Here is a 23777-nt window from a genome sequence, read left to right as displayed (position 1 = left end):
TAATTTGCTTCAGACCTTCATGTGCAAAAATGTGCATGGTTAGTCGTGACCATGGCATTATATGTGTAGCAATAGTGGATTTAAAGGCATTGTATAACAATGTGAAATCTGAGATGCATGGCGCTTTGTGTTATCCGTGTCTGTGATATGGATTAATATTGAAGCCCTACAAAAATTGTTATTCAAAATGATCATGAAGTGCATCAAAAAAGTTTTTAAAAATTGAGTGACCGGTTTTACTATACTCATTTTCTCCAATAGACTGTAGTGATAATCAGACAGGCGAATAAATAATGAAGTGAACAAAGTATTGCTTTAGATTAGAATTGGAATTTTCAAGCTGGATTAATCGTCATGAGGTTCCTGACTGACCTAAAGGTTTAAAATTATGATTGCAGCATGAGCTAAATCCAGGATTTTAAAAAAAATCTTAGACAAAGATACCGAAGCCCTTTGATAAAGAGATGTCATACAAACAAGTGATGTAATGTATATGGCTTCATTGGTGTATAGGGTTTCCATTTCGTCAGAAAACAAAGGTTTCCTCTCTCTTAAAAAGAAAAACAATTAGTAGAACGAAGGATGATGAGTTCATTAGCTTGTTTGCAGTGAAATTATTGTTGATGTAATAAAATAGATTACAAAGTACACAGGACAAGCTGCTTCTAAAGCTTCCTCACACACACACACACACACACACACACAAAGAGTAACTCTTGGAGATTGGAAGGAAGGAAGGAAGGAAGGAAGGAGAGAAAGAGTGGAAGAGGAGAGAGTGGAAGAGGAAAGAGAATAGAGCTGGGAAGGGGAGAGAAACAAAAAGAGGAAGATAGATAGAGGAAGAGGAGAGTGAGAAAAAGGAATTTAGGGGAAAAGAGAGGAGAATGAAGGCGAGAGAGAGAGAGAGAGAGAGAGAGATAGAGAGAGAGAGAGAGAGAGGGGGGAGAGAAGTGAATAAAAGAGAGAGGAAAAGAAAGAAAGAAAGAGAGATCAATGGAATGCACAATGATTAGAAATCTTGGAAATCTAACCACCATCTTTTCCAGCTGTAAAGACTGCAGCAGAAAAACAAAACCAAAATAAATTGGCCCTATGAGAGGCACAGCACACTGGTGTTATTCAGTAGCTCGTTGCCTATGAACAATGACGTCGATACTTCGTGAAGTACATCCCAAAGACCGTCCGGGTAATTCATATTTCTGCCGCCTCAGCTAGCTTTCAAACGTGTCGTGCATATTCCTTCAAATTTGATTTTGAAAACATATCTTGCACTTAACCAGCAGCAGGAAACCATGGCGATAATTATGTTATTTTTTTTCTTCAAGAGTAAAATGGTAGTGCGGTATTCCTTGTCCTTCTTCTCCCATCTTATAATCCCGGAGATGGAGAAAGAAAAGAGAGGTGTATATTTAGAACAGATCGTATCTGTTTTCCGATGCACTGCATGATGGATTGAGAATAACCTGTGGTGGGCGATCAATTCCACTTACGTCAGACTGGAATTCTCTGCATAAAAGATGAATTGTATCTTTCAAATTCTTGACAAGAATAACTGAAGGCGTTTGCGAGATCGATGTTTGAACATCTGTACATGTTTATATGAGGTGCTTCATATTTACAGCATGCCCAATTGATATTAGAATATGCAGAAATGAAAAGGACATTTATTTGATAACTCATTTATAAGGAGCACCTTTATTATCGTAGTGCATATAATCATTTTCTTTTCCTCATGGGTCTACCCACATAAAACATAATAAAGCAAACAAGTACATGTATATTTTAGCTAAAAAGCAGCTAAGCATTTTTTTGTCACCTTCATTGAATAATGAAATATATTTCAATCAAATCTATTTGGAGAGTGCAAATTGTTTACACTGATATACAAATATGAATAATATATGATTATCAATCAATGGAATTTTGAGAATGAACATCGTTTACAGTTTGTTAAATATACATTAATTCCAAAGGAAACGTTATGGCCAGAGTGCCCATTTTAGCGAAGTAAATTTTCTGCGCATACAGGTAACTGCAACACACAACAAACACATACTCTTTTAATCTATTTTAGTGATACCTATTTGTGCAAAAAACAGAAACTGAAGAGAAAAGTCTAATTCAAGTAATTTTATTTACAAGCCACAAAAATGTCATCAGTGACAAATGACAGTTTTTGTTATTAGCTAGCGAATCCCTGCTCCTGATTGGTTATCAGCAGATTCGTCACTGATTTTGTCATTTGTCATTGTGAAATGGGGGTGTTTCACAAAGACTAAGATCGACTTTTAGTTGGACTTAACTATGGCAGGCCGTTCATGCCACTGGTAGCTCTCAGCATTATGATCTTTAGATAATATATTTTCCTTCAATACTGAATTATCAGAAAATGTAAAGTCTGTAGATTTGTAAGTCCCTTGAGAAACCAATGCCATTAGATGGTGAAAGCAAACAGTGGCATGAACGGCCCGTCATAGTTAAGTCCAACTTAAAGTTCATCTTAGTCGTGAAACAGGCCCCTGAATGTTATCTTGGGAAGATGTGAAACAGTTTTTAATGCATTAACCTGGGGGTGTTTAACAAAACTTGTTATCAGTGACAAATGACAGCTGTTGTTATAAGCTACTGAAATCCTTGCTTTTGATTGGTTATCAGCAGATTTGTCACTGATTTTTGTCATTTGTCATTGAAAAAGGCTCTGTGAAACAGGTCCCAGGGAGGCGTTTCACAAAACTTGTCATCAGTGACAAATGACAGTTTTTGTTACAAGCTACTGAAATTCTTGCTTCTTATTGGTTATCAGCAGATTTGTCACTGATTTTTGTCATTTGTCATTGAAAAAAGACTTTGTGAAACAGGTCGCTGAATGTTATCTCGGGAAGATGTGAAACAATTTTTGATGCATTTTAAAACCTAAATTTTACTCTATGAAGCGTTTGAATGTTGAAACACTATCATTTATGTATAATTACATAAACATGTACAGTTTGTATGTACACCAGTGATGCACAAGACACATTTCAATTCAATTCAATTCAAGGTATTTTGTTCACTCATTGTAGCCATAGGCTAAATTAGAAATGAATTTACAGAATTTGAAACATTAAAACATTATACATATTAAGAAGAATCATACATAATATTCTAGAAATACATACAAATACAAATGCAAGGAACTATACAGTTGTATTTGTATGTATTTCTAGAATATTGTGTATGATCCTTTTCAATTTGTATGATGTTTTTAATGTTTTAAATTCTGGATACAAGTTTGGTTTGATGGTTTGTTTTACTTCACTGCTAAGAAAGCATGTGTATCCTTGTAAGTAAGCAACCACCAGTACATGCATATGTACACTATAGTTTAATAGTGTGTGTGGATTTGGGTGAATGGATTTTAATTAAAAAAACGTTTTAATAGTTAATTGTTTGCTTAGCCAAGCATATCACACACCACTCACTGCACAGTATGTTTAAGGAAATACGTAACCAACCCCCCCCCCCCCCCCGATACACCTGATGCAAGTACATGTGAATCGAAAAAGAGGCAAGCGAAAATTTGGCCAATATATTCAGAATTCCAACATTTTATATGTAAATCTGGATAATTTCAGGAAAAAAGATATAAAGTAAACACAAAGTTCAATGACAAGTTCTTTTACATGAAACCAAATTTAGAAAGGATGCTCACAATTGTCCCATACCAGAACTCAATATTGTAACAACAAAATTATTAAAAAAAATCATTCTTTTAAAGGACTGTGCTACAGTACATGTATCTGTTCTGCTGTGATTCCACTTTTCGGTCACATACATGTATCATCCATGAGAATAATAATAACTATAAATATTGAATAAGTTGGTAGAATATATATCGGAAAGTTATTATATATAATTCTTATAAAAACAATTAATGTTAATGATTTATGAGCCTTTACAAATTTCTATATTCATATGTAGTCATGTTCACATATGCGGCAATATACCACTGTGGATAACCGTGCAGGTTTTTTAAGCAAACTGCATTCTACTGTTTTGTATCGTATTGCCCACAGATAAACTGGATGCGGGAGAGAATCATTGTTGCATGCAGCAAATTTTTGATTTCCTCTTGCTTTTCATTTAGTACAAAAAACTTCTTTTGTTTATCACGGTTTTAAAAAAATATGTTAAAATGCCTTTTTCACTGCTGTCAAGCCTCGTTCAGATATGAAGTGGCATACTGCGGCTTTTATTTAAATGATGATTTAAAGTGTAATACACTTCACATTTCTGTATCTCATAACACAGAGTTCAGTGAATGTGCATAGAACGATTTGTCACGCAAAGTTGGCATTCATTTCCTCTAAAAAAAAAAAAAAATGGGGGAGGGAGAAGAGAGAGACAGAGACAGAGAGAGAGAGAGAGAGAGAGAGAGAGACAGAGACATAGACAGAGAGAGACAGAGACAGAGATAGAGACAGAGACAGACAGACAGACAGACAGACATATGTAGAGAGAGACAAAGAGAGAGAGAGACAGAGAGAGAGAGACAGAGGGAGAGACAGAGAGAGAGAGAGAGATACAGAGAGAGAGAGACAGAGAGACAGAGACAGAGAGATTGAGAGAGAGAATTCATCGCGACATATCTGAACGAGCCACTCCAGATGTGACCGGCCCTTTAAAGTGGATGTGAGGTACCATCTTTGACCTTCTTCTCTCTCTCTCTTTTTGTTTCCTTTCTTGGAAGTTTGAAAGTTATTAGGATTCATGGCCCGTAGAAAGCGATGCCCCAATTCCTCCCCCGTGTAAGGGTTCTTCTCATATATATCTCTAATATAAGACTGTGGAGGGAGAAATGAAAGCCCTGTGGTCACTTGATTATTGCACGCACACGCAGGCGTTTGTGTGGTCACTGGATAGCAGTTGAAAGCAGGGGGGGTGGTGGTAGAATATGATAGATAAAGACGGAGGGAGGGAAAGGGAGGGAGAAAGAGAGAGAGAGAGAGAGAGAGAGAGAGAGAGATGGAAGAACAGAAATGGAGAAGGGGGTGGCATGAATGAGGGTGGTAGATAAGAGTGATATATACATGCATAGAGAGAGAGGGTGAGAGAGAGAGAGAGAGAGGAGCAGAGATGATTAGAGAGGGAGAAAGGGGAGAGAAATAGGAGAGGGAGATATTGAGAAGATGTTTAGAAGTAAGAGAGAGATGAGAAAGACAGAGAGCACGAGGGAGAAAGAGAGAGAGGGGAAGAATGAGAGAAAGAGCCAAAAGAGGAATGGAGAGAGGGAGAGAGAATAATGTTCAAGTATTTAGTAGTATGTACATGTAGCTATACACATAGATGAGAGATTTAGTAGAGGAGCATCCTTCACTTTCATCTCAGATCCTCATCTGAAGAGTGAAAATAAATCCAGCAAGAGAAAGAGAGAGAGAGAGAGAGAGAAAAAAAAAGAGAGATAGATAGAGAGAGAGAGGAGAGAGAAAGAGAGATAGATAGAGAGAGAGAGGAGAGAGAAAGAGAGATAGATAGATAGAGAGAGAGAGAGAGAGAACGAGAGACACCAAGAGAAAACACCATCCCAACTATTCTCGTTTGTAGCACAGATGAGAGATTAGCAGAGAAGCATCCTTCACTTTCATCTCTTATCCTCATCTGAAGAGAGAAAGAGAGAGAGTGAGAGAGAGAGCTAGAGAGAGAAAGGAGAGAGACCAAGAGAAAACCACCCAACTCATCTATAGTTTGTAGCATACTGAGTAGATGAAAGATTAGCAGAGAAGCATCCTTCACTTTCATCTCTGATCCTCATCCGAGGATGGAAGGGGGTCTAACGTTACACCTCTCGGGCTGATTTCTGCCTCTGGAAAGATGAGACGGCTCCCACTCAACCTCTAAGCGGAACGGAGCAGGATTTAGCATAGGAATTAACCCTGTGCACTTCTCAAGCAAATATTTAGGAATAAACAAAATGTAGAGGAACTTGAAAGCATAACTACATGTAGTATGACTTTTTCCTCATGAATGCTACAGCTGTGGGCATGAACTACATGTACATGTATTTCTTTTCCCCAGCACATAAATTTAAATAAATTTATGGCAAAATATTGGTGTTTTGATTGGGGGATTTCATTGCATTAATTGTCTTGAGTCTGAACTACTTCAACAAATTGTGAAAGTTTCCGGCTTTTGTGATATGTCCTCTTTTAGTGACCCAATATTTGTTCGAGGAAGATTTGCTCCGGGCTTTATTTCATCAAAGATACAGGGTTAGGGGCCCAATTGAGTTTTGTGATACATCAGGTTTGGGGTAACTAGGTAAAGACTTGGGCCCTGTTTCATAAAACTCTTAATCAATGACAAGATAGGATAACTGTTATAAGCTACTGAAATCCTTTCATTTGATTGGCTATGGGCAGATTTGACATAGATGTGTGGCATATGTTTATATTGATAACAAGTTTTATGAAACAGGGCCCAGGGTTGAAGTAAATGGTCCAGGAGTGAAGTTATGAATTCAGTGAGAGTAAGAAATCCACCATAGAAACGGTAGAGCAATTTTCTCTCGGGAAAGAGGTGTCGTGGCCGAGTGGATATGTCACCTGACTGTGGATCACAAGGTCCGCGGTTCGAGTCCCTCCGCGGCACTAATGTCCTTTGGCAAGGTATTAATCTACATTTGCCACACTTGACCCAGGTAAGGTAAACGGGTACCTAGTAGGATTATTCCTTGAAATGCACTGTGCGCTGATTACGGCTGATAGAGCTAAAGCTAGGGTAATAATTTTGAAAGCTCTTTGGAGGCGCATAGAGACGTATGCGCTATACAAGAACCGAGTATTACTAATATGTAGAAACCTCCTCTTTTCACTGTTTCTTTTTCCTTTGTCCAACCCGTAGAAAACCCTGGAGACCATCTTGGGCCAGTACCGCATGGAGTATGTGGATGCCGAGATGGAGCTAGAGGCCAACTACCAGAGGGAACAACAGCTGGAGGCCCTGGAGCAGATGGCCGCTCAGTATGGGAGCCTCTTCTTCAACAGGAAGACCAACGACAGGCTTGAGGAAGAAGAAGAAATGGTAGGTGGAGAGAGAGGAGGAAAGGATAGGTGGTTAAATTAAAAGCCATGTTGATAGGGAGGTATCATGGTATAGTGGTTCATTCACTTGACTTTTAATCTAGGGGTTCAGGGTTCAAATTCCAGGTCAGACTCGGGTTCCATACATCAACTTTTTTATCCTTTATTTCTTCATACTTTTTAACCGTGAACCTATAGATTGCCAGGTTATGTTTGAGGATTCTTTTATACATTGTAGCTGTACACAAATGATATTTTAGGTGATTGATACACTTTGATTCTTCTTTTGTATTGCTCCATGTGGTGCCAGGCACTTACCTTATAGACACAAAACAGTATAAAGTTTTGCACATCTCACCTAACCTTTGACCCTCTCGCCCAATATTTGACCTTCTCACCCAACCTTTGACCCTCTTACGCAACCTTTGACCCTCTCACTCAACCTTTGACCCTCTCACTCAACCTTTGACCCTCTCACCCAACCTTCGATCCTCTCACTCATCCTTTGATCCTCTCATCCAACCTTTGACCCCCTTACCCAACCTTTGACCCTCTCACCCAACCTTTGACCCTCTCTTACCCTTCCAGTCACGAAATTACGGTCCTGCGTACTACACCGAGGAGGAGAAGAGAAGATACATCCCCGAAAACAAGGTAGCTAGGGGGACCAGCAGGGATGAGTTGGAGGATTTAATACAGGAGTACGTGCAAGCCATCAAAGATTCGACCCCCAGGGAGAAGGAGGAAGAAGTGAATTGGATGTATCACGAGTATTACCAGAAATACCTGGATCTCCTGGAGCAGTATAGAGCTATGGAAAGGGCAGCAGAGAATGAGTAAGCTAAAAGATCATTTTTTTTCTTCAACATGACTTCATTTGAAATGACGAAATATATAACTTCCTGGGCCCCATTTCACAAAACTTGTCATCAGTGACAAATGATTGTTTTTTTATAAGCTAGTGAAATCCTCGCTTCTGATTGGTTATCAGCAGATTTGTCACTGATTTTTGTCATTTGTCATTGAAAGAAGGCTTTGTGAAACGGTCCCAGGAGTGGTTCCTATCCCACTGCTGCCATCCAAATATGCAGTCTCCTTAATATCCTTGTGGTCTAAATCTCTGCAGTAGAAAAGTGTTTTATTCGTATATGAATGTACAAAGCATCAAGCTATATGCAAAAGACAGCAGATATTGAGTAGAATGTAGCACTATTTTTCTGTGTCGAACACTAGTCTCCATTTGAAATGAGGAGTTTTAATCAACATCTTTACAATTTCATTCTAATGTACATGCTCAATCATACAAAGAAAGATGATAAATGTGGTTTGCGATTGATGTTCGGAACACTTTTCATATCGGATAGTATCAATTTAAGAGGTAAACTGTAACTTTAACAATTCTGTGCAGAACTGGGAACTACTGTATTTAGATATTTCATGAATTCTATCTCTCTAGAGTCTAGATAACTATTAGTTTTATGTGCCATTATGTATATTTCATTGTGCAAAGTAATTTTAATTGATTACATAGCATACTGCGTTTAATTTCATACAATGTTTCTGATGGGATCAATATGCTGTTGTTGTTGATTTAGATTTCAAGTCATGAGGTTATTTCAGCTTTCTTTTTGCCCCAAATGTCATCTTTGATTATAATGTCACAGTGATATCATTGTTGGTTCCAAGTAATCTTTGTCAAATCTACTGTGACTCCCATCAAGAACTGGCAGGGATGTAAAATTGAGCGCATCTTTACCCACCTTTTATAGAGACGGACCCATCTTCTGCAAAGCTCTGTGAGCAGAGAAAATATGGGAGCGTGCTTAATCATTGATTTCATTGTGTGCCAGAGAAAATGGTAAATATTGGAATCCAAGAACGGACAACAAAAATGTTTGATTACTTTTTGTTATGGTGCTTCCTAAAGGTTGGCAGAAGGAGAGGAATACGGGGAGGAGAGCACTGATTACTATGCAGAGGTTCAGGACAAACTTGACTACTTAAAACAGTACTTAGAGGAGATATACCAAGGGGAGGTGGAGGAGGAGGAAGAAGAGGAGGAAGAGGAGGCACGAATGGAAGGAAGCGATGAAGGGATGATGGAGGGAGGGATGAGCCAAAGTTCGAGTAGCTGGTGGGATGCTAGCAGTAGTAGCATCAGCGAAGGAGGAGTGGAAGAGATCTTGGCAGAAGGTAAGGAGGGTTGTTCACAAAGAGATGATGATGATGATGATGGTGGTGAAGATGATGATGATGATGATGATGATGATGATGATGGTGATGATGATGATGATGATGATGATGATGATGATGATGATAATGGTGGTGGTGGTGATAATGAATAAAATAATATATATATATATTTAAAACAAATTTGGTCTATGTAGAAAATGTTCCATGTTCTCTGCTTTATGCTAATTATATAAGCTGTAAGTAGTGATTTTCTCATATCCTAGTACTTTCCTACATACACAGGTTTTCTTGTTATTGTATCATGATCAAATTGTTGATGTATGATGAGCGCTGTACGATCTTGAAAGCTCATCACAATTGAGCACGTAGCCCTGATTTGCAAGCTATATTACATGTTCAGTAGTAGAATGCCCTTTTACCCCTCTCATCCACCCCCCTCAACTCCCATGATTTCAAGATGAGCTAATGGTTCATCCACCCCTCCCAACTCCCATGTTTTCAAGATGAGCTAATGGATTAACCATCTAACGAGATAATAATTGCATTGTGCCAATAAATACCATGCAACTACTTGACCGTGCCCTCACCCTCTCTCCTACATCCATTTGAAATCCAGCAGGAATTGACCGCCTGGCCGTCCAGCTCATCAACAACGAGCTCATCCCCCAGATGACCCCTCAGGAGCAGGACCAGTGGAAGCGCCTCAACGAGGAGGAGAAGGAGGGCATCATCCAGGAAGCTCTCCAGGCTATCGACTGGGTCGCCATGGAGATGGAGGCGGAGGATGAGAAGGGAGGAGGAGGGGTCCAGAGGGAGATGGTTGCCGAGGCGATGAAGGGGGAAGAAGAGGAGGAGGAGGCCGAAGTGGAGGAGGCGGAGGTGGAGGAGGAGGAAGCGATTGAAGCGGCGATGAAGGACGGAGAGTGGCTTAATGAAGGTAATTATCACTGGGTGTGATGGTGATGATGATGACGATGATGATGATGATGATGATGATGATGATGATGATGATGATGATGATGATGATGATGATGATGATGATGATGATGATGATGATGATGATGATGATGATGATGATACGAGGAATAAAAATACACTGACAGAAATGGACTGGAAGATAAGCCGTGTTTGATTTGAAAGAGATTCAAATTTATCAGATATCAGGATGTTTCAACAGTAATATGATGTTTATCATAGCTTATTGTATTTTCTTTAAAATAAATTATGCATTCATTAATTGAAATCGATTAAAGGGTAATCCTTTCAAAATATAATGAACCTCAATGGAATTGGCACTTAGCATTTGTTGGCAAATAATCTATTTAGATTAGCTTATGTTATTCAACCCTTAATTTACATAATACTAGTTATTTGCAAAATTTGTACAGTGCATGCATTCACCTATCCTAGTCAAGCATCGCTTGTGATTGCAGACTCCTGCACTTTTTTAACAGATAGTTTGGATAATACGTTAAATTTATAATAATATGTTATAGAAATATTAAGTTTCGTTATTCTTTGTACATATGTAAAAACACATTTTGACATTTTACCTTACGTTTGTATGTTCTTTGTTATTCTGCTATTATATTTGGAAAAATGTAGAAATCAAATCAAATCAAAGTTAAAAGAGTAAAAAGTTGCAGAACCAGTGAATCTATACTCTATCAAATCTTCTGCTTGATATTGGTAATTCTCTTTCCTATTTACTGGATATAGACAATACTAAACTGTTTAACTCAGATTCTAAAGTACAGATTATTGACAAATTACAGAACTCAAAGGAAAACTATATATATACGTTTATATCATTTAGTGCTAGATAGTACATTTTGGTGCAGTTCATATTATGTCTCTTATTAGAGGGAAAAAAAAGCTTCACACCAGCTTACATGTAGATTGTGAATATCTGACAAAGAATATATGTCAACAAATTTGTTTGGGGCAAGTACAGATACAAAGCAGGGCTAGAGCAAAATTATCCCACCCTCTACAAGTAGCAGGACTGGGCAGGAAAATGGTAACTGGTAGCCTATTGGTTTTTATTTTTGGGGCATGAAGGAACAGCTCCCTTAATGGTCTCGTTTTGAGATGTAAAAAGGATGTGTTGAGGATACCAGTGCTTGCTTCCAATGGAGATGTGTATCTCCGTCGGCATCGGCGTACTTTGCATTCTCTTGCATAATAAGTTTGCCAAGCAGAGCGTACGAGCACTTAACAATTTAAACCATCATAAGAAGAAGATGGCAGGTGCATTGCCATGGCAACCGGCATAGATACGGGGGCTTGAGGGGAGGCGTACTCTCAAAACACTTCCGTTATTAGGTATCTTCTTCACACTGGTAGGGAGTGCAGTGACTTGAGGTTTACACATCATTAGCATATGATTACATCAGGGGAGTGTTTCACAAAGACTTAAAAAGAGGCAAATAGTATGTTTACCTTTAAGAAGAATCTGCTCTTTTATAGACCACGTTTGGGTAATTCTGAATAGAGATCATGAGAGACATTTTCAGATGTTTAACGAATCTGTAATGAAAGATACCAGGAACGGAAATGAAAGAGACAAAGAATAAACTGACTTACAAAATATACAAATAAAAAATAGGCTGATGTATGAAAAGAAGCCGCTCTTTTTACTGGAGGTTTATAGACCATATTGTGGTGATTAACGAAATAGAGATCATGATACAATGTCAAATCTTTAACGAATCTGTGATAAAAGATACCAGGAACGGAAATGAAAGAGACAAAGTGTAGACCGACTTTAGACTTTATAAAGAGGCAAATAGTAGGCTTACCTTTATACTGGATGTTTATAGACCAAGTTATGCTGATTAACGGAATAGAGATCATGAGAGACATTGTCAAATGTTTAATGAATCTGTGATAAAAGATACCAGGAACGGAAATAAAAGAGACATGTATAATAGGCTGACTTCCGACTTTAAAAAGATGCAAATAATAGGCTCACCTTTGAGAAGAAGCTGCTCATTGTACTGCAGATTTATAGACCAAGGTTTGGTGCTTGGGATGCATTTAACTTACTATAAAAACTATAGGATTCAGATCAAGCCGCCCGGAGAGGAGATTAACTCACAATGAGGAGAGGAAACGGAAATTGATAGTAAAATTTTTCATGTAACATCTTCGTCTCTTGAGAGGGGATGTGCCGAAAAAAGGTGGTTGTGTCTCCGACGTCTTCCTCGGGCGTTGACCTATCGCATGTGACCGGGCAGGCTATGTTCTCGTTTAGGGGATAACAACTTTGGCGCACCCTAGCGTGCATCGTTCATTAGGGTTTAAGCCACTTGCGCGTGTTGAATTACGAGTAAATTAGGGTTTGGCTTTATCCCCTGTAGCGGGTCTATTTTGGGGTTCATGGAGGGATGTTGGGAGAGTAGGTGTGGGGGGATGTTTTGTCAGCTCCGCTTGTTTGATGGGATGTGGAGGTGGCTGATGTATGGATCATGAGTGTGAGATCAGCAGAGATTGAAGGGATGGATTAGAGGAAGAAATAGAGAGGGAGAGAGCAAGAGCAAGAGCAATAGAGGGAGAGAGAGAGAGAGAGAGAGAGAGAGAGAGCAAGAGCAAGAGCAAGAGCAATAGAGGGAGAGAGAGCAAGAGCAAGAGCAAGAGCAGGAGCAAGAGCAATAGAGGGAGAGATAGAGAGAGAGAGAGAGAGAGAGAGGAAAAGAAAAGGAGAGATAGAGGGAAGGAGGAGAGTGAGTGAGTGGAGGAAGAGGGAGAAAGAGGGAGAGAAAGATAGGGGTAGAAAGGATGAGAGATAAAGAGAGAGAGACAAAAAGAGGGAGAGAATAGAAAGAAAGAAAAGAAGAGGAGAGATAAAGATAGACAAAAAGAAAGATGCAGGCACATATAGGAAGACACCAAAACAGATCATTGGTGACCAAAGGACCAATGAACAGGCAGTGAGAAAATAACTGGCACAGCATGGTAGTGATAGTATGTAAAAATCATAGTGTATGAGAGAGTGCAAGCGAGAAAAAAATAGGAGGAAGAGAAAAGTGGGTGGGTGGGGGGGGGGGGGGGGGGGGAGGGGAGGGTTGCTGAAAGGATATTTAAGATTTCTTTATAATACAAGGTGGAAGTGTAAAAAGATAGAAAAGAAAATGAATGAAAGCATATATCCATATCACATGCCGTCATCATCATTAGATATGAAACCACTTCTTAAATAGCTTTAGCAGGTTTTTTTCTTCTGCCTCCGATCCTGAATGGATGCATGCTTGTGCACATAGTGGTATAATTGCGTTACCAAGCTAAATGTAGGTGATAGAGGGTGGTTTAAAGGATATTTAAGATTTCTTTATAATACAAGGTGGAAGTGTAAAAAGATAGAAAAGAAAATGAATGAAAGCATATATTCATATCACATGTCGTCATCATCATTAGATATGAAACCACTTCTTAAATAGCTTCAGCAGGTTTTTTTTTCTCTGCCTCCGATCCTGAATGGATGCATGCCTGCGCACAGTGGTATAATTGGGTAACCAAGCGAGGGCCATTCAATCCCTCTCTATGCGCAGGAAGTGCATCCTACTGTGTGTGTTCTCCAACTAATTTGAATGACGTCAGTATAGGAGGCGGATTACGCATGTGCCTTTCTATCTGTAATTTCATCCCTCCCCCTCCCTCGCTCCCTCCCCCATCTTCCATCTTCCTGTCTCTCTCTTTTTCAACAACAACCTGAATGGATTCGTTTAATAACGTGCATATATGTGCCATTTTAAGCTCATGGAATCATGGTTAAACGTGGGTTGGAATATGATGTTATTTGATGACTTATGTCTGGTTGAATGACGTACTGGATGCGTAATTAGAGGTGTTTGCTTTTTGATGCAGAAATCAACCCTGCCTTCTGTAATTACTTTACCATTCAAATTCATTTATGATTATTGTTCTTAAACAAGATGGGCCGGAAGTGCGAGGGCTAATACGTATGTGATGTTTGCAGTGAGCTGTTGTTTTGAAATTGAAATTGAAAGGGTAGAGGGGAAGACAGTTGCAAGCATCCTTTTTTCAGACAGAATTGCTCCAAGTTAATTAAGGTCTGTAATTTAAATATAGAATCATTAGAATGTTATGTAAACTTGAAATCGTCACAAATTCTTATTCATAAATAATGATAATAATATGTCTTGTTTACCCAGGGTAGCCTCATCAGTATTAACACTGTTCTCCCTGAGGGCCCTGAAATCATATAATGCGATATACTGATTGAAAATTCTGATTGAAAAATAAATTGACATAATGGTAGTGCATTTTGCAATTGCATGTATGTTTCTGTGATATAATAGAGGGGTGGGTGGAGCACATACATAAACATTTAGGAGCCTCTGTTGTTTTTCTCTCTGAATTTTTTCACACCCACTTTCCATTCATTTATGCATGAAGTGTCTTTTATCTTGCCTCTATGCATTTTTGAGGTGGTGTATACAGTAGTTTGAACGAGACGTAATGAGAATATTTGTTTTCCTACATTGATGTGGGATGTGATCATCGCAATTCCATTAAAACAGCTTCCCTGGGAATTTAATCTATCTCCTTGTGTTACATGTAATTATCGTATTGGATCAAGGAATTTGTGGTCGATGGCGGTATTGCATGAATATTGTGATGGCCATTTTATATTAGTCCTGTGGCTTGTGTTCATAACGTCATTACAACGTCATTACAACCGCAAAGGAACTTAGTAGTAAACTTTCTCTTAAAGAGAGAATTCTAGAAATGTCAATTTGCGAAAGATCGGTGAATATAATTATTGATGATAATTGTGTCATTGGATTTAGAAAGCAATGCAAAGCATACCGTATGTGTGTGTTGGGGGGGGGGCAGACAGACAGTGATAGAGAGACAGAGAAAGAGAGATAGACCCCGACACACACACATAAACAAAGAGGCAGACAGACAGACAAATAGACAGACATACAGAAAGAGAGAAAGACAGAGAGAGAGAGAGAGAGAGAGACGGACGGACGGACGGACAGTCAGACAGATAGACAGACAGAGATTAGTAATTGACCCTTGATACATACAGTATCATCGGATTTTTAGTTGATGAGTTTTGTTAAATGTATTATTCCACATAATTTTAGATAGAGCAGATTCTCTTTCTAACATCTTAAATTGAATGCAAGATTAAAACACCATTAGAATAATAATAGCCCTCTTTCTATCCATTCAAGAAAAATCTTTAACCAAATTACAATTTATTCTTCTTCAAAGCTGTGGGATCAATACGCTAATATCCCTGACATTTCAGACCAAATTAAAAATAGCCAAACTAGCAAAATATTGTGTAAATAGACATTCTGGGTTTCCCCATAATATTTCTCTTCTTCATGGGGATTTTGCTATTTATGGACTTACATGATGAGACAAACAACTTATTTGCGAAATTTTGAAGGTATACTAGTGATTATTTTTAGTGAGATAACTTACAGTCTAATTATTAACGCTAATATGTATGATATATTGATTCTATACTGTTCCAAAGAAAAGAAGTTCAAACACAAAATTATGAGTAAAAAGTGACATTCAGTATTGTATTTGTGTAGGTTAAAGTAGTTAAGTTTTGCAGATTTTACCTACTGTTGTATTATACCCCTTTTATATACTGTGTTAACACTAAGGCTGTGCTATGGTACATGTCGGCAGAACTGGAACAAGATAAGAATTCCACCTTCACATGGGTCTTGAGTATTTGTTCACATAATTATGGCAGTGTTTTTTGTTTTTTCAATTGAAAGGAATAAATGTAAGAGAGAGAGAGAGAGAGAGAGAGAAAGAGAGAGAGAGAGAGATAAATAAAGAGAGAGATAAATAAAGAGAGAGGGGGGAGTTGCTTTAAGGATATATAAAAGATTTCTTAATACAATGCAAAATATCCATGTCGTCATCACCAGTAGATATGAAACAACTTCTTAAATAGCTTAATCAGGTTTTTTTTCTATATATTGTATATTGTTTTATCTGGAATTAAATGCCAAGTTGGCCAACACAGTTATCTGTGTTTTGTAAGATACAGAAATGTTACAGAGCTTTAATAGCAAAATGTACAGTATTGGCACAAAAAGATGTGTCTGAAATGCTAAATTCATAATAGGGATGTCGGTGAAAACATTTTCATTTGACTAACATGCATCTGAATAAAACTGTAGGTAGTTACCAAATTTATGTGATTCTATCCCTTTGTGATAAAACTTGATTATTTATAATTAGACATTTTGTATTCCATACATGCTTTTTTGTGCCACTATATTTTTACCTAGCTTATGTACCTTAGATGCACCATGCATATGCCATTTCATTTTTGCTGCAGCGTTTTGTTTGAGGCGTTTCGATGTGTCGTACGAGAACGGAGCTTAAGAAAAGAAAAAGAAAAGATGGATGAATGCACCTTGCATAGCGGAAGCTGTCAGTGTTTTTGCCATGCCGTTCTTCACCCCTTCTGACCCCCAAACATCCAGTTTGATTGAAGACTATTCGTCCTGCCTGGTTTCCCTCAAGGCATCGAAGAGCTAGTCTGTGGGTGGAGACCCTCATTTGACACTTTAATACAATAATAAGAATTAATAATATTAATAAGAAAAATTTGCATAGCGCTTTTGACATAAAAGTTTCAAAGCGTTGTACACAAATCAAGATTACTTCAAGAAAAACCAATATTACTAATGGAATTAACATTACTTAAATTACCAAGAAAATAAAATATTCCTAACATATCTGAACAAATTAACATTACTTAAATTACCAATAAAATCAGACATTATTAACATAAAAGAAATTAACTTAACGTGTACATTCCTGGGAAAGTTAACATATTAATAATAGCAAAAATTGAACAAAAGTCATAATGTGGGCATTGTAATACAAATTCACACTTATTTCATTGTTATTGGGGTTGTTTTTGGAATAGATTCTAGAGTCTTGAGCGTAGCCTATCTCTATCACTCTCTAGTTGTGTGAGGAGCAGCTACAGTACTGCAGGGCCTATTGACAGCGGTCTCTGGATAGTCTTCTTGCTCAGTCTCAGTGGTGTGTGTTATGACCGTCGAAGGTTTATGCCTGCAAACTATCGAGTAGCAAAGCGAGACATTAATAGAGAGGGCGAAGATGGAGAGCATCTATTTAAATGTCTGCATTCATCATCCGTCTATGCTTAAGGTGGTTCAATTCATTCCTCTCTACAAAAGCTCTGTCATCCCCTTTACACACATGAAAAACAGGGGGTGTTTCACAAAGACTGAGATCAACTTTAAGTTGGACTTAACTATGGCATGCCGCCTCTCACCATTTACTGGCATTGATTTTTCAAGAGACATACAAATCATGGTCACAAATCTTCAGAATTAACATTTTTTGATAATTCGTTATGGAAGGAAAAAATATTATTCAAAGATCGTAATGGTGAGAGCAAACAGTGGTCTGAACGGCCTGCCATAGTTAAGTCCAACTTTAAGTCGATCTTAGTCTTTGTGAAAACACCTCCCAGGAATCTCATCAAGAGATACATAGAACCCTGTAGCTCCCTACATTATTTTGTATCGGATGATACTTCTCAAGTAGTACAATGAGCTAGTGGAGAAACACTGGAAGGAGGGATAACAAAAAATGTTTAAAAAGCACAAAATTAAAATAGTAAGATGGATAAGGAAATTTGGAAAGGGAATGTGAAATGTAAGGAGAAGTGATCATAATGATAGTGCTTTTCAGTGTTTGGCTTCTAATCTTTGGGATACATGTATGAAAAAATGTATGAAAAATTATTTTTATGTAATGCCATAATTCCTATAGTTAAAGATCAGAATAAATCAGGATTGTATTTTTAAGCTGATAAGATTGCCAAGCTCACAGTGTCAACATGTTTTCCTGGTGACATTAACCTTTGATATACATCTGCTTCGATTGTCATCCAGACATTGATTTTAATCATATCAAAAATCAGATACATATAGGTATTACCATATTCCGTCTCACAAGTTGGATTTTGAATTATTTAAATTCAGCTCATGACGTTAGAAGCAGGCGATTAGTGTGTGCCCCAAAACGTGATGGATGGCAATCTGAGACCATGACTCTGCTCTGTCGTCATCATGCAAACGCCCACAAGTTCTGTAGATCTACGTGTGCATGGTTTGTGATTTTTCTAAAATGTCTTTCAGCCACATAGCCATCTTTCTCCCTGTATGTTGCTTGGCTGACACCAAACTTCGTTGAGTTACCAATGAACTTGTGCAAGGGTCTCTCAGGCAGTGAAATCGTTGCCCACCTCCAAATGTTTCCAGCTTGCCCTCAAATCTCGAGGGCGAGGGCAGTCGACCCTCCCGCAAATACGATGTTCGACAGTAGATGGCGACCTTCCTCGCACACTTCGCAGGTTATCACATGCGCAGATAGGGTACGGGGGAAGACGATAAGACAAGGTTTTTTCCGGCTTCCATAGAGAATGTACAGCAGTGTCAACGTATTCCTTATTTTACTAAACTGTTGTTAGGTTTCATGACCTCTCCTGATGATTTGATGAGATTTATGTAGGCACCGTCATAATCTGTTAATTATAGTTTATAAAAACTTTCCAGTTCTATGTGAACCGGAAGTGCCTTTGCCAAATATACTCACGGCCTGTGCTGCCCTCTATGGCCAAATACTGTACTTGCGGAAGCGAGAATTTATGATGATGAGATTTCTTTACGATACAGGAAGTGGAGGGCACATTAGACCAGTTGGTTGTTAAAGTGATGTCCACTCTTTTTTTTCCTTTTTTTTTCAATAGTTTTTTTTTATTGATTCCAAGCAATACAAATTAATTTTAGAAATAAAATACAGTTGTTTTTCCTTGACATGAATTCAAAACATTTTCATTGCATAAATTGTACAACTGATGATTTACAACCCCTATTTTCGGGTAATTTCCCTAAAGATGAGAACCCGGCCACTACTGTAGTATGTTCCTTTAAAGCATGACTGCACTACTTGTAACTACCTGCGCCAACAATGCAAGCGGTACCCGTAGATCGCCCATGATCCCCTTTTTCTTATGTTAATTGAGAGCTGATTTGATGAGATAACCACCTGCCAGTGATCACGCAGGGTGGTCTAATTTCTCCTTGCGAAAGTAGTGCAGATAGGCTTTAAAAATAGATATGTACAGGTAACAACTGCATTATTCATACCCCTTGCAAATTTGATGTTTTTGTGTTTTTCATAAACTCAAGAATGAAAGGTGGACTTGTTGAATTATGGCCGTTGTTGAATACTTTCAGATGTCTAAAGGTTGAATATACGGTATATGTCACATTCTCAAGAAACATAAATCGGGAAAAATACATTTTTCACATACCGGTACTTAAAAAATACAAAATTTGGTAAGGGTATGAATAATTTATTAGTTTACTGTTTGTGTAATGCTGTGTTGTTATTAATGAGGTTTTGTTTTAAGGATGAAATCTATTTGAAATTCAAATCAAAGCTTCTCTGATGTTCTCCCGATAATCACTTTATTCTCTCACAGAATAATGTATTTCAGTCTGTAAATAAGGCAGATGCATGTGACTGTGGAATTGTTAATTTTAAATGTGGTCACTATAAATCCACAAACCGTCGTGTTCATTAAACATTCATGAATTTTGCAGGTGGTTGGGATTCACATAATTTGCAAACCATGAGGTAATTGAAATCAATTGTATTTGAAACCAAGCTAAATTTCTGCAATTCACAAAAGTTTCTTGGTCCAAATGTGGCTGCGGTGTTAACATTTAATGTGGTGGAACTTTCCATTATGGTTTTTAAGTACTCATAATTGATCTTACATTTTAAAGATGATAATACTTGCTTAAATGGGTGAGCTGTAGCACAATCTTATATTAAACAAGCACAAATGACAGATAATCATATAAATTGATATTTTCATACACCCCTATTTTCTCAACTAGTTATTGTAAACAGAGGCCATTTTTAAGGTACATGTTCGCACAAGCATTCCCAGCTCATGTTTATATGTCGTTAAATCTGCGACCTTACAACATTTTGCACAATTTGCAAAACTAGTGCTTAGGCAGTAATTACTAGAGATATGCTGTCATTAATAGAGAAATCAGTACTAAAGAATATCATAGATGGATGGACAGGAAATACTCATTCCTCCTTTGGAAGGAGAGTAATAAGCAATTAGGTTAATAGAATTTCTTCTTGATGCCTGCATTTATATTAGAGTAGTGCTAGTGCATTTGTATTTTAGTAGAGTTACTTTCAGATTAAAAGTTTGTCTGCATAACGAGCAAAACTTAGAGACATATCAAAATTCGCCATATCATCTTCTAAGAGCCCCTGGCGCAGGAATGCAAAAACAACAGTAAAACGATACTGTCAAAATCAAGTGGGAGGGTATAGTGTCTCGGATTGCTCGCATGAAATGCCGGAAGCATTGACATTCAACCATCCTTTTAGTCAAAGACGATTCTTTTTATGTCTCTGCCTCCGTGGGATTGGGAATGTTGAATGTGGATCCTAAAATAGGTTATCCCAAATAGGCTAATTTCCTGTCTCGATTCATCGATTGATATTTTCTGGAAGTGATGCTCATGTGTTCTCCGACTCTTCTTTTCTCCTTCTTTTGGATAAAAGTGGATATCTTTGCTTCACGTGCATGTGAATTATCATTCTTATCTTGTTTCTTGGAAATACTTGATCTTGTATATCAGCTGTTCAGGGCCAGAAGGTTGTTACCCCTGTGTTTGAGCATGCAAGATAATGCCCTTCTGTATCCAAATAGACAATAATAAGTAATTTGCTCTCCTGAATAGACAATAGACAATTTTACTACTCTTCTTTACTCATTCTTCTTTAAAATAATAAAGGATATATTTGCTGCACGTGGATGTGAATTATCATTCTAATATTTTTCTTCGAAACGCCTGATCTCGTATATATTGTCAATTCAGAGTTAAAACTCAGAAGGCGTTCACTCTGTGTGTTCAGTATATGAGTGAACTCCCTTCTGCCGCTAAACAGGTGATCAGTTGTACTCCTAGACGTTTCTCCTTTTACATAATAATATAGGTATGTTTGCTTCACATGGATGCCAATTATCATTCAAATGTTTATTTCTTGGAAATGCTCAATCTCGCTTATGTTAAGAGCCAGATCGGTGTTACATTTGTGTAAAGTATGCAAATGAATGCCCTTCTGTTCTGGTTTCAACTAGATGATATGTTCTACTACTCTTCTTTTCTCCTACCTTTTAAACAAATAATCCATATGTTTGATTCACATGGATGTCAACAAACATTCTATTTTTTTTTCTTCTTGGAAATGCTTGATCTCGTTTATCTTCTCTTCAGAGCCAGGAGTGTTTTTAACTTAAATTATACTTAATATTATATTTAATGAATTCCCTTCCGGCTCCAAATAGTCATTGTGTTCCACTGCTCTTCTCCTACTTCTTTTGGGTTGAAAAGTTGAAAGATTGAACGGTTTGTTTTATTTATTTATTTCTTAAATGACCCCACCCAGGCATGGAAGAAATACAGATAGATGGTACAAACATATTTTAACACTTAAAGACAAGTGAAAAAAAGAAAAATATATCTTGCTAAAGAAAGGTTCTTTTGCAGCAAACAACACACACTCAATGGAAGGCAATCATGGATGTGTTTGCTTCCGTGGATGCTGCAAGTTATCATTCTGACCTTTTTTCTTGGAAAGGCTCGATCGCAATTATGCTAATGGATTGTATATCTACAAATTCTCCCCTGAGAGCCATAAAGGCATTAACTCTATATGAGCTGTGATTAGTTAATGCCTGTCTTGCTCTTAACATAGGATATTCTGATTTATTAAGCCTGAGTGAGTGATTGTGTATGGGAGAGGCAAACAACCGCGCCATGCTAGAGTGCAAAGAATTCACGATCTGAATCAATGGCAATATTGTGACCTATTTTCTAAGCCAGATTTGTGAAAAGAACTCATTTTATGTTTTGTTATATTATCTTTTAAATAAGAATGCTGCAAATAGCACAAAATGCCTGAGTAGAAAACTGAAAACGAAGGCACAATTGAATCGATTCTACTCATTTTATGTTATGTTATATTTTCTCTTAATAATTTGCAAAGAGCAAAAAATGCATGAGCAGAAAACTGAAAATGAGTGCACAGTTGAATCAATTATATTGCATCACAAAGTGCAATGTCTTGCAGAGAATTTCAAGGAAACAAACATTAAAATCTTTGAAACAGGGAGAACATAGAAAGTTTGGAAATCAACATTATCTTGCTGATCTTGTGATTTTTTAATGCATGTATGTAACCATTCAATGTAGTTATATTTAAAATCTGGAATCTGGGAAAGAGCTTAAGTGTGATCTATATTGATCAATTGATAAATGAAAGACCAAATGTTAACTTTTAAGCTCCAATCTGTAACTATATAGCATGATTTAAAAAAAAATGATTATTAAATTAAAATGAGAAATTTATTTCTTAGAATGCTAAAGCAAAGCACTTTAAATCAATTAGCTTCATCCTTGAAAGTGCATTATGGCAATTGTTCAAAACATGGTGTCCTAACAAATGTTTTTATAAACACTTGCTTTGCTTGAAATTCCTGGTATTGCCTCTTAAAAAGCAATGCAACATCTTTACAAACGATGCATCACCTGTAGGTAATTCTACACTGGTAGATGCAAGCTTTGTCAATATGGATGCTCTTGCATTGATGGGCTGCAGAAAGAAAATGCATTTCACACACACTGACTGTTACAGTCTTTGTTTACTGTGAGCATGTATGTTTAACCTCAGTCTCTCTCTCTCTCTCTCTCTCTCTCTCTTTCTCTTTCTCTCTAACCCCCTGTCTTTGACCCTTTCCCCTCTCATTCTTTCTCTTTGACTATCCTCTCTTTCCTTTTCTCCCTTTCTTTCCATCTCTCTTATTCTCTTGTTCTCCTCTTGGTGCTCTACCCTTCTTCCTCCATCTACCCCCTCCCCTCCCCTCTCTCTCACTCTCTCTCTTTCTCTCTCTCTAACTCCCTGTCTTTGACCTTTTCCCCTCTCATTCTTTCTCTTTGACTATCCTCTCTTTCCTTTTCTCCCTTTCTCTCCCTTTCTCTCCATCATTCTTATTCTCTTGTTCTGCTCTTGGTGCTCTACCCTTCTTCCTCCATCTATCCCCTCCCCTCTCTCTCTCCCTCTCTCTCTCCTTGTTCTCTTATGTCTCTTTTTCTCTCCCTTTCTAGTTATGTTTTTCTTTCTCTACCTTCTCTCCCTTCTTGCCTCCCCTCTCTTGTCTTTCTTTCTGTCTTCCATCCAATGCCTTCCCTTTTCCATCTCCAACATTCATCTTCTATATCCAGTCGTTGGTGTGGCAGTCTTTCCAGATTCCACACCCTCTCATTAATAGCCAAAGAGAGGTCATTTTACACCTAATGATGATAATGACTGTGCCATACCTTATCTACTGCACTGATTTGCCCAGTTTTCGTATACAACTTAAAATGTTGTCCTCTT

The 23777-nt window shown here is 37.8% G+C and overlaps 1 protein-coding gene across 2 annotated transcripts in view; it reads left to right on the top strand.

The window, feature by feature from the left end:
• The window catches only part of LOC764556 (glutamic acid-rich protein), an 89728-nt gene that overhangs the window by 23082 nt on the left and 42869 nt on the right, over positions 1 to 23777 (top strand). Inside the window, exons 4-7 of one of the 2 annotated variants that reach the window (XM_030990281.1) lie at positions 6880 to 7059; positions 7647 to 7894; positions 8986 to 9251; positions 9871 to 10188. In XM_030990281.1, coding sequence (XP_030846141.1) covers positions 6880 to 7059; positions 7647 to 7894; positions 8986 to 9251; positions 9871 to 10188 — 1012 coding nt within the window. Of the gene's footprint in view, positions 1 to 6879; positions 7060 to 7646; positions 7895 to 8985; positions 9252 to 9867; positions 10189 to 23777 lie in introns of both variants that reach the window. The other variant, XM_030990280.1, reaches the window with a different exon arrangement.

The sequence above is a fragment of the Strongylocentrotus purpuratus genome, unplaced genomic scaffold (genome assembly GCF_000002235.5).
Source record: "Strongylocentrotus purpuratus isolate Spur 01 unplaced genomic scaffold, Spur_5.0 spur5_scaffold_19, whole genome shotgun sequence".
NCBI lineage: Eukaryota > Metazoa > Echinodermata > Echinoidea > Camarodonta > Strongylocentrotidae > Strongylocentrotus > Strongylocentrotus purpuratus.
The sequence above is the reverse complement of the archived record's forward strand: the minus strand, read 5'-3'. Positions and strand labels throughout refer to the sequence as shown.